This window comes from Platalea leucorodia (assembly GCF_965183815.1).
Source record: "Platalea leucorodia genome assembly, chromosome: 17".
Classification (NCBI taxonomy): domain Eukaryota; kingdom Metazoa; phylum Chordata; class Aves; order Pelecaniformes; family Threskiornithidae; genus Platalea; species Platalea leucorodia.
The window spans coordinates 7965750-7982999 of NC_138839.1; the positions used below are offsets into that span (position 1 = coordinate 7965750).

A 17250-nucleotide genomic window follows, 5' to 3' on the forward strand; every position below is an offset into this window, starting at 1 on the left:
CCCATTTTCCCTCCATCCCGCACCATTTCTGAGGGGGGGAAAAAAGGGAATTTGGGGGCTTCCTACTGATTTTTGAGCCTGTGCAGCTCCAAGGGGGTGCATAAACCCCTTGGGATGCTGTCGCTGAAGCAAGGGAAAGAAAACATTTGCACCCGAAGCCAAACCAAGTTACAAAATACTGCAAGGAAACACGCTGATTCCTACAGGATTTATTTCCATGCTCCCAAAATTTCCTTTCCTCCGGAAACCGCGCGTACTCAGCTCCCAAAACCGGGGGATTTTGGTACCAAATAACCTCGACTCACAGTCAAAAAATGGCTATTTCAGCAAAACCCCTGTTTCAGCGCAGCCGGCACCCGCTGAGCGCTCCCACCGCTATTTCTGAAACTCCAAGTGCCCCAATATATACAGATTCCTTCTTTATACAGGTAATAATATACATCATATTTATATATATATATTTATATATATATATAGATATTCACACGCAGACACACAGACGCCTTCGGCCCAAGAGCCGGCACCTCCAAAGCCCGCAGGGAGGTTGCCGCTCCCGCCGTTAAAAACCCTCTCCCCACGCATGAGCTGGTTTTTGGGGGGAAAAAAGCCCATTTTTCAGTTTTTTTTTTCCCCTCTTTAAAAAAAAAAAAAAAAAAAAGGGTGATGCACCCAGGGCAGGACCACCCCCGGCAGCTTTTGGGTGGTTTTTTGAGGTAGGTGCCGGGTGGGTGGGGGGGTCCCGGGGTGCTATAGCATCAGTGGGACCTGCCAGATGAGCAGGGTGCTGTCGGCATCGCCGCCCCGGCGCGGCGATTCGGCGTTGAAGTTACGGTAACCCCGACCCCCCGAAATGATGGCCACCGAGGAGATCTCCTTGCGTGGGGTGTCACGGGCGCAGGGTCGGCTCCGCACCCAGACGTCGGGGTCGTCGGCCATCTCGTAGATAGAACCGTCCTCCTCGGTGTGTGCCGGCGTGCCGCCGACCGGCGCTTCCCGCACCGATAGCAGCTGCCCAGGGAGGTGGGAGGTGGATCGGAGGCGATATTGCAATAAAATCCCTTTTTTTCTCATTTCTCGAGGCTGGGGGCCATCCAGCTCAGGGGGTTTCTCTTCCTCACCCTCTTCTTCCTCCTCCTGGTCACCCTTTAGCACGTCGGGGGCCAGGGTGCTCAACGCTACCGCCAAGAACTCCACGGGGCCACCATGGCCATTGAGGGACACCATGCCCTTTCCTGCCAAAAAAGAGAGTTTTGCTGAAACCGAGCCCAAATATAAGGTTGCATCCGTGTAGGGAGGGATTTTTTGGGTGCCCACCGGTGATTTTGGGGATGCCCTCCAAGCGGGGCACGGGCAGCAGCACGATGATGCCCTGGTCGGTGCCCACCCAGAGCGAACCCTGGCAGATGAGGAGGCTGGTGACCAAGACGTGTTTTTGGCCTGCGAGAGGGGAAAAAAAAAAAAAAGAACAAAAGAGGGTGAGGGATGATTTTGCAGCAGCATCTTCCCAGATAACCCATCACCAGTGGATTTTTCATGGGGCACACACTCCAGAGCCCCCCAAAAACCAAGCAGCGTCTTTGCATGAAGGTCTCCGTGCCAGGGAGAGCGCTACAAATATAAATAAATAAAAAGAAGAGGAAAAAAAAAAAAGTGAGACTTCTAATGGGCAAATGAATATTTTATCACCGGGACTTAGCGCTGCATGGCGTCGGACTCAGCGAAGCAATATATCTGCGGAGATGCAACTCCGGTTTCTCCAGGAGGACTTTATTAATGACCTGTCGAGTTAAAAAGGATGAGGGAGCACGAGTTCAAAAACGCATTAATGCCCAACACTCACTCGCCCAGGAAGAAAAGGAAGTGATAAATATTTTAACATGCCCTTAAAAAAAAAAGAAAAAGCAACTTACATGAGTATCATGCTTATAACTAATTACGCAATTATGTCGCTTTGTAGCTGGAACAAGGAGGGAGACAACCTTGCAAGCCCGAGGCAGGTGAGAGCAGGATGGGTGGACGTGGCTGGGAGATGGTGCTGGACGGTAAGCTGGGGAAAATGGGGTGCACGGGGCAATAAGTGGGGTGCACGCATGGGTGCAAGGACGGGGTGCAAGGATGCATGCATGGGGATGAAGATGGATGCAAGGATGGGGTGCAAGGATGCATGCATGGGGATGAAGATGGGTGCGAGGATGCACACAGGTGCAAAGTGGGATGCGAGGATGCACACACAGGTGCAAGGATGGGCTGCAAGGATGCAGGCGCAGTGCAAAGATGGGGTGCGTGGATGCATGCAAGGATGCACAGAAGTGCAAAAGATGGCGTGCAAAGGATGCAAAGATGGTGCAAGGATGCACGCACATGTGCAAGCACAGGGTGCACAGAGGTGCAAAGATGGGATATGTGGCTGTATGCACAGGTGCAAAGATGGGTGCAAGGCTGGGGTGCACAGATGCAAAGATGGGATGCATGGATGCAAGGATGGAGTGAGTGGATGCATGCACACGTGCAACGGTGGGGTGCACAGATAAGGTACACACACAGGAGCAGAGGTGCAAAGATGGGATTCATGGGTGCGTGCACAGGTGCAAAGATGCCACCAGCTCCATCTCTGCAGTCAATGAGGAGAGAGCCCAAATGTCCAAGCTCAAACCTTTACGCCGTTAACCAGATGAATTCCTTGCACAGTTTCTCTGCAAATCAGCACAGCCATAAAGCAAAGCAACACGCCTATGGGGTGATGCCCCAACTTGCCCGTTAATTGCAATTAAGAGCCGGGGGAAAGGGGAGCTCACCCGGCAGGACGAAGGTGGTCCTGGTGGCGATGTTGATCTCCTGCAGATGCTCCAGCGTCTCGGTGTGGAAGAGGCGGATGGAGGAGCCCGAGGAAAAGGCCATCCAGACCCCGCTGCCCGCCTTGATCATGTGCGTGACGCTGGCCTCTGTGTCCGGGTGGGCCTCGAAGGTTTGCTGCCAAAAGGGGAATTGCAAAAAGGAAATCAAGAGTTGCTCCCTAAAATCGCTGCTAGCTCAGGCTCTCTCCAGGAGCTGCTTTTGGGCTGCAGACCTCCTTGGGGAGGGGACCAGAGTGACCCTGAGGTCCCATTCCTCCTCGCCAGCTCAAGGACACTGAAACCAGCCCATCTCCAAACCCCTCTTGGCTTTTCTTTTAACTGATAATACAGCCTTTCCCACCTCTCCAGGTTTTTTTTTCTTTAAAAGACTCATTTCCCAGATTAGATGCATCTGCAAAATCTATCCCAAGATGGGACGAGACCTTCCTGCTTCCCTCCAACCCCAAAAATCAGCGATCAGAGGCTCCGCTCCCCTGCAAGAGCTATTTGGGGAGCACAGCCTGGTCCATCTGCTTCCCAAGCTCCCCAACGGAGCATTTCCCTATCAGACACAGGAGGCAAACTGCAGGGAAACCACCTTTTTGCATCAAAAATCACCCCTGCTGCAGATTTCCCAACATAAAAAACTCATATTAACATCGAAGGATTAAATCACTGGGGGAGAAACCTGCACACGGCGACTTCGCCTTCATTTCTCCTAGGGCTTTAAAACATTTTTTGCTTCAAAATTTGCTTTATATTAAAAAAAAAAAAAAAAAAAGAGGAGAGGGTATTGATCCCCTTCCTGGAGAGGGCCGGCATAGAGCATCCCCCCAAAAAGCTTGCACAAAATGGGGGTGGATAGAGGTTTTTACATGATCTCCCCCTTGTTCCCCACCCCACGTGGGATTTGTTCCCTGATGGTTTATTCCCAAGGCACCGGTCCCATCCAGGCAGACCCAAGACCCCATGACACAGCTCTCCATCAAATACTATTTACACCACCCCCCCACACACTTTTTTTCCTTTTCCTTCCATCACTTTTCTTCTGCAAAAATTCCCACCCGGCTCCTGTCATAAATAAAATCAAAGACTGAAAACGAATCCAGTCCCCGATGCATTATTCATCCCTGGCACCGCTGTTAGGCTGGATTTACGACAGCTGATACATGCAAACTAAGTTTGGGCACTAAACATGAAAATTAAAGGTGGGAGAAAAGTGGGTTTTGTTAAAAAAAGGAACTATTCCGCATTCCCTGTTCATGCAGCTGGAGGAGATGTCTCAGCATCCCCCTCCTGTGACCTGACATCGCAGGGAAGGGACACAAAGCAAAAAGTGATGCAAAGCAGCAATAAAAGGTTGTTTTGGGCGTTGCACAGGCAGGGACGTGCCCACGTGCATCCTTCGGGGCTCGAACCAGTGTGACCCCCCCCCAAAGCCACCGCTGCGTCCCCCCGCGGATGCGGCACGGGGGTCCCGGCGATGCTCCCTACCTGGGCGCGGAGGCTGGTGGCATCGAGGACGGTGACCTGGTTGGCACAGCTGGCCCAGAGGGTCTCATCCAGCGTCAGGAGGGCTCGCACGGGGCCGGTACCCACGGCCAGGCAGGTGGGCTGCTCCGCCGGGTCCCACAGCCCCCCTAGAGCAGAGGTGCCGGGATGGGGGGCGAGAAGATGCTCAGCAAAATAATAAAAAGCATCTTTTGATGCAGCTTAAACCACCCTAAATGGCTGCTGGGGAGGCTGCAAACCCCTCGTGTCCCCAGAGTCACCTCGGATGCCTCCAAGCATCTTAATGCCACAAGCAAACGGATGGGGGGAGCTCGCACCCCCAGCTTCAATCCCCCCAAAAAGCCCCTTTGCCCCCGTGCAAACAGCTTTTTAGCAGCAAACAACTGGCCACCTGCAACGCTCGGGCACGTTCCTCGCTGCAAAAGCCAAGAAATTCCCTTTTTTGTTGTTTTTTTAAATTTATTTGCTCTTGAAGCGACACTCCAGAGCCAATTCACCCGGGGCCGATCTGGAGTGCCTCTGTGAACAGCATCCAATCTGGATTTGGATGAATCCACCACCAGCGGTGCCCGAGCAGCTTCAATAGGTAATTGCTCTCCTTTTCTTATTTCCAATGCAATTTTTTTAAATAAAACCACAAGATCCAAGGGATAAAAGAGCCCTTTGGGCGCTCAGACCTCTGCTCCCATCGGCAGGAGTTTGCAACCGAGCCGCCTTTCAGCAAATCTTCATTTTCCCGTAAAAACGAGCTATTTTGGGAAAGCTTTTTCCTTCCAAAAAGATGGGGATAAGATTAAAAACCCCACCCTGCAGCCCTGCCAGCGGCTTGCTACCTTCAATGTGCTTTTATGCAACTGAGATTAAATGAAAGCCGCTTCATTAATTGGTTTGCACGGTTGCTATAAGGTGGGAAAGGGGATGCGCAGCACCCCAAAATGCAGTTTAAGTGGCTTTACTGGCTCCGGGCTGGCCTGGGTGCTGCTCGCTGCAGGTTATCTCAGAGCAAATGAGGGGTTTTGTCCAAAAATAAGCCAATGCAGCACATTATTTGAGGCTCTTTCCTACCCTCTAGCGATGAAGCAAAGGTATTTAACAGGCCAGGCGAGGAGTCCCTGGGGAGGAAGGCTTTGAGCAAGCTGCAGCCTTGGGCTGACCTGGAGCTTGGGAAAATAAACCCAAAATCAAGCTAATAAAGGAGAGGGCTTTTGCATGGATGGGGTTTGGAGGGGATCAGCTCAGTTTCTAGCACCAAAAAGGTGATTTTGTGAAGCCAAAAGCTCTAACGGATCCTTGCGCATCCCGGCGTCGGAGCCTTCCCGGAGCCCCCGAGCGCAACCACCCTCCGAGCAAACCCTTTGCTGCGGTATCAACCCCTTGGCGGGAACATTTTCCACATGTTTTCCCCCAAACCGAGCCCCTCTTGCATTCATCCTGGCAATGCAAAATAGCATTTTTTTTTTCCTCCCCTGTGCTGCAAGAGGAAGAATGAAATAGTGGGGAAAAAGAAAAAGAAAAATGAAGATTTATCATCATTTTAGCAGCCAGCACATCTCGCTGGCGTGAAGAACCTCCTGCTCCGTGTTTTTTAGGGTGTCCCACCCAAAAGCCTGTCCGAAAGCATGCACGGGAGTGCCCTCACCGTTGCTCCTGGGGTAGGCGGCCACGGTCCCATCCTGCAACCCCGCAAACAGATACTCGGGGCTGTGCTTCAAGCAGAGGACGGGTTGCATGCCCGGGCTTTTGCAGGTCAGCAAGCACTGCGTCCCCGTGTCCACGCTGCCATAGACCACGATGCTGGAGAGGGAACGGGGGGAAGATGCAGGAGATGGGCCGGTCCTCGAGGTTTGGTGCTGGTGATCGCACCCAAGGATGGATGCGGAAGATGCGGGCTCACCTGCCATCCCGCAAGCCCAAGCAGACGGTGGGATGAGGGGATGTGGGGGGCTGTTCGGTGGTCGGTCGGGGCTCCTGGGTCCCCGCTGGTTCCCCCTCGCCCGCCTCGGGGATGTACTCCATGCACAGCACCGGCGAAGCCACCGGGAAGGACTTCACCGTCCGTGGCACGGCACGGTTGAGGGAGAAGATCTCCACCTGCCCCCCAATGCCTTCCTGACCCCCTCCAACCTGCAGGGACCAGAAAATGGGTGTTAGCACCAGCCACGAGCACTGGAGAGGGGGTTTGCAGCCAGCGTGACCCAAACCCGGCAGGTTTTGCCCCGTTTTGGGGTTGTTTTGCTCACCCAGAGGTAGCCCTGCGGCAGCGAGGTGCTAACGGCGGAGAAGCCCAGCAGCGAGGACTGTACGGGGTTGTGCACTGCGGCGCCAAGCTGCGGGAAAGACCGGGGTACGGGGGGTCGTAACACCCCCAAATTACCCCAACACATGGCCAGGTATCAGCGCATGACCCAAAATTTGGGATCCAGCCAAAGCCCAGCTTGTATTTTCGATTTTCCAGAATGGATTGCACCAATTGCTGCCTTTGCAACCAGCTTGGCCATCCCATCGGCCATGGGATTTCCGTCTTTATTCCCCAAAAAAGCTGGATGTCAAGGGGAAGGAGGTACTGGGGGGGGGGGGGGGTGGAGAAGAGGTTGGCCATCGCTCTTACCTGCAGGTCGAGGGCCTTGGAGGAGAAGGCGGGCATGTGGCAGGAGAGTATGGGGCACCAGAAAGGAGCTTTGCTCTTCTTGTCTTCGTCGGGACAGAGCCAGCCCGGCTGGTTCTCCTCCCCTGCAGCAAGCAGAGGAGATCGAGGACGGCTGAGGCACCCCCAGCATCTCTCCCCTCCCCGATGGGACCCCAAAATGAGTAATTTGGGGTGCAGGGCTCTCATCTCCAACCCCAAACCACCATCATCTGTGGACCTGGGGCACATCTCACCCCTTTCCTCCAAACTATTGCACCCCACCGCAGCACGCAGCCAAGCAACTGCCCCGAGCAGTGGCAAAAAAAGCCCCCAAACCCAAATAATAGATACATCAAGGGGGAAAAAACCCCACCCTAATGTGTTTCTTCACATTAGGCTTTAATGTGTTTTCATTTCTAACTCGTGGATGCAGGATTATCCCCCAGGCATCCCAGATTAAAAAAAAAAACAAAAACAAAAACAAAAACAAAAACACACCAAAAAAACCCCACATAAACTGTTAAAACCAAGAAAATCAAAAATCCTTGCAGCCTGGGGGGATCTGAGGACTCAAACAGGATTTCAAGTGATTTTTTTTTTTTTTTCCCTTTCTTCCATTAAACAGATTTTTTTTTTTTTTTTGCTGCAGTGGCTGGTGGAGTTAAATAGGGATAGGGATAGGGAAATGGCAGGAGGGGCAGCTCCTCCCTTGCTTATTCATCCCATTTCATGGAAAACAGGTCCGCCCCAACACTGTCGGCACGAGAGCCAACGGAAATCCATCACCACCCGATGCCACCCGAGAGCAGCCAAACGCAAAGCATTTTGAGCCAGAATTACCAATTCCAGCATGCAAACCCCCAAAACGTTCTCCATCACCTTGCTCCGATTTTTTTTCCCCTGCCCCATTTTGCATCAGGATTCTCAGGGCGAAGCAAATCCCCCTTGTGCTCCCAAATTTGGCTTTTCAAAGCAAGGGTGATGGCAAGCAACACGCCGCAGGGCTACTCACGCAGTCCTATCTTGGCCAAGTGCAGGCGGTTCACCCAGGAGATCTTGCTCAGGGGGTTTGGAGTGATGAAGACCACCATCACGCTGATGGGGCGGCCAGACCTGTGTAAGGAAAGCACCACCAGGTTGGTCTTCAGCCTCCTCCTCCTCCTCCCCAGGGTGGGAAGAACCCACCCATGATCTGCAAACTCACTTGTCCGGCTTCCCAGGCAGCAGGAGACGGAGGCGGCACTTGTTGGCGGAGTGGATCTCCTCCTCCTTCACCTTCATCATCCTCTGCAGGGCCAAGCACCAGTCCTGGGCCACTGTCATATTCAGGTTCTGGGGGAAAGTCATAAATCATGCAAGTGCCTCCAAAACAAGCCTGAATCATCCCCAAGTTTCATCCATGGGGCTCAGGAGGATGAGGTGCCCAGCGGTCCCCAAGGAACCGCATGGTCACTGCAAAGCGCCCAAGCTTGGTTCTACCCAAATCATGAGTTTGACCGTGCTTTGGTACGTAGGTACCTGGTAGGTGCCATGCAAGGTGCTGATGAGAAGGGTGATCTGCTCCACCACCGCCAGGTCCTTCTGCAGGTCCTGCAGCTCCTGGAAGAGCCGTGGTGGCCCCAGATAGACTTTATCTTGGGTGGAAAAATGGAGAAACGAGGTCCATGGAGGATGCCTCATCCCACCCCACCGAAACCAGCCCAACACTGGATCAAGGGATGGGTGCTCACTGTGCGAAGCCTGCCCGGCTGGCACGTGCTTCTTGGCGCCCGCGTTGTGGATGACAACGTTGTCCTTGTCGTAGGCACCGCTCTCCTGCCCCACCTCCACCACCTGTACCTGCGGGAGGGCCGTGCTCCACTTCACCACGTATTTGGGACCCAGGGGCACCAGGCTGCTAATTTCCAGCTGGCCTCTGCCGAGGGAGGATGCAAAAATACATGTAAATCAATCAGCAGGTGCCGTGGCTTGCCCTGCAAGCCCTTGCAAAATGCACGTTGCAAGCTGTGCCCCATTTGCAACCCCACGCCGTGCACCGGTGCATGCCTGCACCCCCAAACGTGGGGCACACAACCACAGCAGACCACGCTCAACACCTACCCTGAGTTCACCGGCCTGGAAGAGGGGGAAAAAGCGATTAATAAAGAGGTATTATGGGGAGCTCAAGGAGGGTTTTTCCCCTTGCAGCAACCTCCATCAAGCCCTGAGGTCCCAGCAGGCTCCCGGACCCCGCACCGGCTCCAGGACCCCACGGCACCAGGGGATGGAGGCTTTGCATGGAGGCATGCCAAAAGTGGGGGGCAAAGCAACCCCAAACCAGGTGGGCTCCTCCTCCAAAACAAGGTGGGGTGGATTTAAAAGCCTTTGGGGTAGAGCTAGCAAAACCCACTCAACCCAAAATTGAGGTGGGGAAGGTCGCTATGTCGATGCTTTGCAAAGCAATTTTGGGGTCTGGGGCCGCCGACACGTACTTGAAGTTGATGTTGGCGCAGACCAGCATGTCGTTGAGGAGGAAAACCTTCCGTTCCTTCGACTTGATGAGCTGCCCCCGGTCGCCGTACACCGTCTCTGTCAGCGTCTCGCAGAGCAGGAGCTGCCGCTGCCCCGAGCTCAGCAGCTGCGGAGGGGATGGAGCAGGTTGGGGAGGGGCTCAGCCTGGGGGCTCTTGCAAACCTCCTGCCTCAAAATTTGGGTTGCTTTTCCCTTATTGCAAGGATTTTCCTCCAGCCAGGAGCACGCATGGCACCGAGCTCTGCAGAGACGGCCGTGCAACAGGCTCTGAGGCTGCACGATACAAAACCCCTTTGCACCCTGTAGGTCCAACCACCAAGAGAGCAGAGCCCTGAAAGACCAACGTGGCCCTTTTGCAGCCCCTTTTGGGTCTCTCTTCATCCCCTGGCCCTAAATCCTGATCCCTGGCCTGAGGTGGCATGTGCCCCGCTGCGGTTTTTGCCACCAAGGCCGTCCCCAGTCCAGGATGTGTTGCAAGAGCTTCATTTAGGTTTTTTTTTTCCGCCACCGATTGCAAAATGAGGCAGATGAGACAGCAGCTCATCCTTGCTTTTCCCTTGAGGGGAATTTCCTCGTGCCAGCCTCGAGATCTGCTTTTGCTCAACATCCTTTCAGAGAAAACAGGGATCCCGGCTTCCTGAAACCCCCGACACGGAAAGGAAGGTGGAAGCTGCAAAGCTCAACCACCAGCTCCAAAACCCACCCATCACGAGGATGAGGAGGTGAGGCTGAAGGACCCACCTTGTTGAGGCTGCTGCGGTCACTGATGCTCTTGCTGAGCTGCTGGATTTCAGCAACTTGGTCGGCCAAGCGCTTCTGCTCGTTGAGCTTCTCTGCCAACGTCTCCAGCTCGGTGAGGGCCAGCTGGAGGGACAGGCGGTCCGCATGGCCCTTGGGGGTGTTTTTCAGCATGTCCTGGGGTGGAGGAAAGGATGGGGGACAAAAGCCACCCCAGAAAAATCAGTCCAGTTGGGGATGCTACAATTGGAAGCACTTTCAGCACCTCCGAAATCAAAGCTTGGAAGATGGTCCTTGGGAAATTCCCCAAAGCTGCAACCAAGCTGCCAACCCAAAAACGTGCCCCTTGCTAAATCCTTTCCCGCAGCACCCAGGCTGCAAAAAATAGGGGGCAAAGCAAGGTGGGTGCTGGTACCCCTCGCCAATACCTGCAGGAGCAGGATGAACTGGGGGAACCTCTGGATGGGCTTCACCATCAGCCCGTAGAGCGTGACCCGGTCGGCGCTGGCCATCTGTCTCTTCTACAGGGGGAAAAAAGCAAAAAAGGAGGGGTTTTCACCCATAACGGTGACCAGCAGCACCGTGCGCCCACCTTTGGGTCCTGCTGACCTTGAGGAAGTCGAGGAAGGCAGGTTTGGTGAGACAAGCCTTCTTGATGAGGGACATGGCAGTGGTGAAGTTGTTGACGTAGTCGCTGTAGACATCCAGCACCATCGACTTGGAGAACTGGGGAGAGGGCAGAGCCGCGATGGAGAGGGGCTCCCCCAAAAAGGGGGGGTCAGCAAAGCATGGGGGTGCTCGTGTATTTTTTGGAGTGATGCTGAGGATGCTGGTGGTACCCCAGGTTGGGGCTGCATCACTTAAATCCTCCAACCCACCCCCCGCTATCATCGAGAGGGGTCCAAGGGGAGGTTTGGCAGCGGTCCCCCGACTTTTCCTCCTACCGAGGCCACGAAAAGGTCCCCGATCTTCTCCGCCGAGTCCCACTCGGCCACGCGGGAGGCGAGGGCGATCTGGAACATGGAGTGGCACTGCAGGATCTCCTTCAGACGAAAAAACACCACCTGGCACTTCCTAGCGCTCAGCACCTTCGGCTCCATCTCCATCAGCGGGTTCCTGTAATCCTGTGGGAGATGCTGGTGCATCAGCATCCCCGCATCCCTTGCGTCCCCCGCCAGAACCCCCCCAAAAAAGGGGGTCCCCCACCTGCAGGATGCGTTTCAGGGAGTCCACGTAGCTCCGCTCACTCTGCACGATGGAGCCCAGGATGTGCCGCCGGACCACCTGCAACGACGCCGGGGCTCAGCCGTGGTCCCTCCTCACCCCAAAAAATGGGATTGGGGCGGGCAACGCAGGCACAGCGCGCTGCAGAAGTGCTGACACGGCGGTATCACTTTCTGCTGACTTGCCCTTTCCCCGGTTGCTCAATCACTGGACCAAGGGGAAGCTGTGCCCCCCTCCAAACCCCCCCTGCACCCCCAACCCGCCCCGCACCGACCTGCTGCGGGCTCAGCCCCTCGGGCATGGGGCCCAGCTCCGGCGGCGGGTGCTTCATGTCGGAGACGGTGACCTCCAGGAAACCCGTGTCCTCCTCCTCCGAGTCCCCTGCAGGGAAAATAAACCCAACCAAATGCCAAAAAACCCTCCAATTTTAGACTTTTTTTGGTCAAAAGAAGAGCTTGGCTGGGATGCTGCAGGGGCTGCATTTGGGCTTGGAGCTGCAAGCAGAGATGGACCCCAGCGTCCTCCCAGCATGGCCTGTCTGTCCCCAAGCCCCGGCCACTGTCACCGGACACCAGCATGAGTCAGGCTGCGAGCTGGGACCAAGCCAGGTCCCCACAGGGAGGGGACAAAAAGGGTCCCTGTCCCCAAAAAGCCACCCTGGCTGGGGGAAAAGCCCCCCATTCTCCCTCCAAGGGTGGCTGCAAGCAGGGAAAATGGGGAGGAAAAGGAGCCAAAAGCAGCACGCAGAAGAAAATGGGGAAAGCGAGAGGCGAGCGCCCGCTGCCCGGCATGGTGATCCCTTACCCGAGGCCGAAGCAGCTGAGGAGGAGGAGGGTGAGCGAGCCAAGACGGCGGCACGATGCGGGGACGGCTGCTTCTTCCACATGGCCGCAACGCCCCGCTACGGCCACCCTAGCCCCATCCCCGTCGCCTATAAATAGCCGGTAACGGGGAGGACCGGCTGGCTTGGAGGGGAGGGTGCTGGCGGCTGGGTGACCTTTTTCCTTCCCTAATTTTGGCAGGGACGATCACCGCCCCTGACTGCCAGCTCCGCGAGCTCCTTCTCCCCATCTCCGTGCCCTGGGGACGGGATGCTCTGCAGCACCCTGAGGACGGGATCCCCCTCCAGCTCCCCAGGGACCCCAAAAGCATTTAAGCCCCCACTACGGCGAGGCTAAGCCACGTCGGGGACATGCAGCGAGGCTGGGACACACACGCCGGATCCCCCGGGCAGCCCCGGCCGAGCCGCGAGGCCGCCCATCGGGATCCTACCTCCCCCGTGATGCTCCAGGGAGACCCTCGAGCTCCAACGGGCAGGCGGCTGCTTTTCCGCCTCCGCCGCCCTCCTCCTCCGCTCCCCATCCCCTACGTGACAGCGGGAGGGTTAGGAAAACACCCCAGAAATCGGTATTTCAGGGCAGATCCTGCTCTGCGTCCAAGGGGGGCACCCATGGGTGCTGGTGTGGTGGGGTCACTGTCCTGCTCCCAAAAGGACATGGGTGCTTGGAGCAAGGAGCGAGCTGAACTGACCGAGCTTGCGGGGGATGCAAAGAGTGAAAAAAATCAAATAAGAGCTTAAAATGCAGAAAATAAATCAGCAAAAGGAAACGCTGAAAGCCGTAAGGATTCATAATTAATTTTTAAAAAAAGAAAAACTCAAAAAAGGCTTTTTCTTTGCTCTCAAAAGCAAGGAGGGGGGTTCCCCGCTTACCTGGCGCTTCTTTCCGGTGCAGGAACGTCACCTTCCTCATCACCGCGATCTTGGTCTTCTCCAAACCGTCCTTGGTGCCGCTTTTGGCCGCTTTCATCAGCTGGGTCATCTGGGCAGGGGGACAAGAGGGACCGGGAGGCTCGAGGCAGCACCGGGACCCCATTTCGGGTCCAGATACAGCAGTGCCACCCCCTTGGGGACACCTCCAAGCATCGTCCCCCGTTTCGGATCCAGACGCAGCCGTACCATCCCCTTGGGGACATCCCCTCTCAGCATCATCCCTGTTCTCCCACGCAGCCCGATGGGGAGGAAGAGGAGGCGCATGGCCGGGGAAGAAGGATGCTCCAGCATCTCTGCTCCCTCCGCAGGGACACGGCCAAGCAGGCGCGGGCAAAGCGGAGCATGCAGCGAAAGCGAAGAGGAGGGAGGGAAGGGAGGCAGGAGCGCATCCGTCCCCTCCTCGCAGCCGGGGTTTTATGTGCCAGAGAGCAAAGGGGGGGGGGTGGTGGCCTTTCACACCTCAAACCGCAGCATTTTTAGCCCAAGCTGACATCGGCGTCGCCTTCCCAGCCCAAACTGGTCATAAACTGCCAACCTGGATGGTTTGGGACTGGGAAAGGCTTTGCACTAAGTTTCTACATCTCCCAAGAATCTCCTTCCCCACCTGATTTCCACCCCGTATCGGGGGAAAAACCTTCTCAGATCCATCTATCCCGTGGGCAACCTCGCTTCGTCCAAAAGCCCCTTTAAAAAAAACAAAACACCCCAAAAGCAAACGGTTCGGGCAGCTGGAGGCTGGGGAGCTGCAAGACAGACGGACATGAGAGGCAGCTTTGCGGTGCTTAACTCCATTTTTTTCTCTTCTGGGGGATAAAATGGGATGAATTCAGCCTGGATAAACTCCAGGAGGGTTTGTGTTTGGTTTTTTTTCCCCTCCCTGGGAAATTTGGGGGACAAGGGACAAGGGATGGAGGAGGGACAGTACCTTCCAATCGTACTTCTGCTTCAGCTCCTGCATGTCTCTCCCCCCAACTCTTAAAGCCAGGATGTCCCTCTTAGTCCTGGCGTATCTCTCCTTTAGTCTATTCAGGTCTGGAGAAAGCTGAGCCCAAAGCAAACCAGGCGGGAGGAGAAGGCAGAGGAGGCGAGAGAAGGCAGAGAAGAGATCCAGGTAAGCAGCCAAAAAACAAAAGAGGAGGAGAAATCATCCCAAAGCAGCACAGTACAGGCAGCATCTTCCCAAAATCCGACTTTGCTCAAGCTGGGAAGGGAGCAAGCGTGGGGAAAAGCAGCAGCCATGCTCCAGCAATGCCGAAATGCAAAAGGAAAGGGAGGGAAAAAAAAAAAGGGGAAGGAAGAAAAAAAAGAAAGAAATGAAACCCCCGAAGTTTTGTGCTGGCTTTTGCACCGGGTGACCCCGGGAACCGCAGCATCCTCTGCTTCACCATCTGCGGGAGCAGCCGGGCGTGATGCTCTGGTGCCTTTAAACAAGCAAACCCAGGGAGAACAAAGGAAAATAATAATCAAAAAATAAATCCAAGCATTACCTTGGGCTGGAAGGATGCCCGCTGCTTGGCTGGCTCGGCCTCCGGCTTGGTTTCCTCGCCCGAGTCCTCGCTGTAGCTCTCGAACTCGCTGGAGCTCCAGCCCAAATCCTCGCCCGCCTGCGGCCCCTCGCCGCGCTGCACCTCCTCGTAGATCAGGCTGCGGCCCGTCCCCGGGTCTGGCAAGCAAAAACCGGCTCCTTTCCCTTCCAGAAAGATGATTTCCCCCTCCCAGGGACCCACAGGAGACGCCCCAAATCCTCAGGGTCTTGCAGCCCCTCTGGGAACACATCTGCCTTCATCCCTCCCAAATCCCAGATGTTTTCCCAGGGTTATCCCCCTCCTCATCCTCTTCTAGGATGAGTTTCTCCTTCCCGGAGCGTGCCTCAGTTTGCCTGGCTGGAAAATGGGCTCATGGTCCCTGGGGAATGGAGGGGGGAAGGTCTGTCCCTACCGTCCTGCTCGGCATCGAGGGTTTCACAGGGGACATCGTCATAGATCACATCGTCCTCCACCGCCGGGAACTCGAAGCGCTCACCTTTGGGGGGACAAACCCCCACCGGGGACTCAGGTCAGCACCCAGGGATCAAGCCAGGATGGAGAAATCCTTCCCAAGCCTTGGCAGGGTTTTTTCCCAGCATTTTAACCCACCTCGGCAGACGCTTTTCCTCTTCCAGGTCTGGGTCCCGATGTGGGGGTCTCCACCAGCCTCCCCATTGCTCACCCCCGCTGGCAGCCTGCGGGGAAGGTGGTCAGGGAGCACCCTGGGGTGCAAACCCCCCCAGATCGGGTGCAAACCCCCCCAGATCGGGTGCACCCAGGCCCCTGACCCCCCCATCACCCCCCTTCCTATTACAGGGGTTCAGAAGCACAGAATAAAGCTTGCATCGTGTCCCCCCCATCGCACGTCTGCTTCTTCGTGGATTTGGGGGCACCCAGGTTTTAGGACCACAATGCAAAAGACCCCAAAATGGCTTTTTTTAGCCTCAAACCGCGTGCTGCCAGAGGGCAGGAGGATGCATCGGCATCGGGGAGCACGGGAGAGGGTCCCCATCCCTGGCGGGGGTCCTGCCCCTTGCTGCGCCCCGTGAGGGCTCTGCTGGGGGGGACAAGCTCCCTTTGCAGCCAAATTTGCATCTTTTCCCCCCAAATCTGCAGCTGGGGTGAACACCAGCCCCCTTCAAACACCCAGCCCAGGGGGTTTCCTCAACCGAGGGGTTAAGCACAGACCCCCGATGGTACCCAAAGCCCCCACAGATCCCCAGGGCTGCGGGGTGCACCCCAAAACCTTGGGGCTCTCCTGTTTGCAGCCCCTTTCACAAGCAATGGGGAGAATTTGGGGAAACTGAGGCACGGCGCCAGGCTGCAACATGCCAAATGGGGGGGACACACAACCCCCAAAGCTGTGTTTTCCTCCTCGAGGCACTCAAAATCCCCCCAAATCGCCCCAAAACCCCACGTACCCTTCCTGGGTCTCCGGCACCAGGCCATCTGCGGAGAGGAAAGCAAAGAGAAATGGCGTTGGCACCCAGGCCTGCAGCGGTGCCACCCTGGGCACCCAAAGGGGACACGGTGGGGACATCGGGGACGCCCTGCCAGCCCTCCTCACCGACGCCGGAGCTGGTGGCACGTCGCCTGCGAGGGGGTGCCTGGAGGACCACTTCGCCGCTCGGCTTGGCCGCCAAATCTTCCTCCTCCTCCTCCTCCTCTTCCTCGCTGTCCTCAAAGTCGAAGGCTTCGCCAAGGTCCTCCTCGCCCTGGGGCAGGGGGCTGGGGAGCTCCGGGGGGAGGTGGTCACCTGCGAGCAGGAACGGTGTCACCTGGCGTCCCCGCCACGGCGCTGCTGTACCCCAGCAAGGAGGGAGGGGCGCAGGCGACGGCGGGGGACGGTGGAGAGCGTCGCACCCCAAAAACCACACGATGCAACAGCCCTTCGTGCTTTCGCGACCCCGAGAGGCTCCGACGGGGATGCGTAGGATGCCCCTGGGTGATGCACCCCCCTTTCTGCACAAGACTGGGTGTCTGTCCCCCCCAAACCCCCTCCCAGCGCGTTGACAGTACCTACTGCGGGGTGAGGGGACAGCTCGGACGAAGCCATGGCGCGGGGGGTCCGGATGCTCCGCCTGGGCCCTTCCCCGAGGCTTTCCTGCGGGAGAAGAGGAGAAATGGGTTGAGAGGGGAGATCAGCCCCCCCAGATCCATCCCGGGGAGAGGCGGCAACGTGGGGAGACCCCAGGTGCAATGGATCCAGCTCCGGCTGCTGCAAAGCCTTGCAAGGAAGCAGAAATGCTGCTCCCAGGTCCTAGTTTGAGCGGCAAATCCAGCCTGCGCGTGGTAAATCCACCCCGTGCACAGCAAATTCATCCCGTGCACAGCAAATCCAGCCCCGAGCATCAAGCCTGAAGGTCTCGGAGGGCGGGAAGCGCCAAGCATCCTCCTTGCGATCGATGGCTCATCCGCTCCGGTAACCAGAGACGTCCGACACGACGCCCTGAAAGGTCAGCAAGAGGAAGAGGAAGGACGGAGCGGGGACCCCCCGTGCTCGAGGGA

At 56.3% G+C, this 17250-nt stretch overlaps 1 protein-coding gene across 2 annotated transcripts; it reads right to left on the reverse strand.

Annotated features, from left to right (window-relative positions):
- Window positions 1–234: 234 nt before the first annotated feature.
- Window positions 235–16946, reverse strand: ARHGEF10L (Rho guanine nucleotide exchange factor 10 like). 2 transcript variants are annotated; one of them, XM_082328723.1, is made up of 26 exons: window positions 16762–16922; window positions 16310–16498; window positions 16164–16191; window positions 15352–15437; window positions 15155–15238; window positions 14704–14879; window positions 13157–13265; window positions 11720–11826; window positions 11428–11505; window positions 11166–11345; window positions 10831–10947; window positions 10650–10742; window positions 10225–10398; window positions 9444–9589; window positions 8703–8887; window positions 8491–8606; window positions 8177–8304; window positions 7985–8085; window positions 6955–7076; window positions 6587–6673; window positions 6241–6470; window positions 5986–6140; window positions 4329–4474; window positions 2796–2970; window positions 1315–1437; window positions 235–1232 (listed from the first exon to the last, which is right to left on the reverse strand). In XM_082328723.1, the coding sequence occupies exons 1-26, from the start codon at window positions 16796–16798 to the stop codon at window positions 748–750; spliced, it is 3657 nt and encodes a 1218-aa protein (XP_082184849.1). In that variant the 5' UTR covers window positions 16799–16922; the 3' UTR covers window positions 235–747. The 2 variants fall into 2 exon arrangements, with proteins under 2 accessions (XP_082184849.1, XP_082184850.1); XM_082328724.1 differs by having other exon boundaries at window positions 8491–8887; window positions 16762–16946.
- Between the last annotated feature and the right edge of the window lie 304 nt (window positions 16947–17250).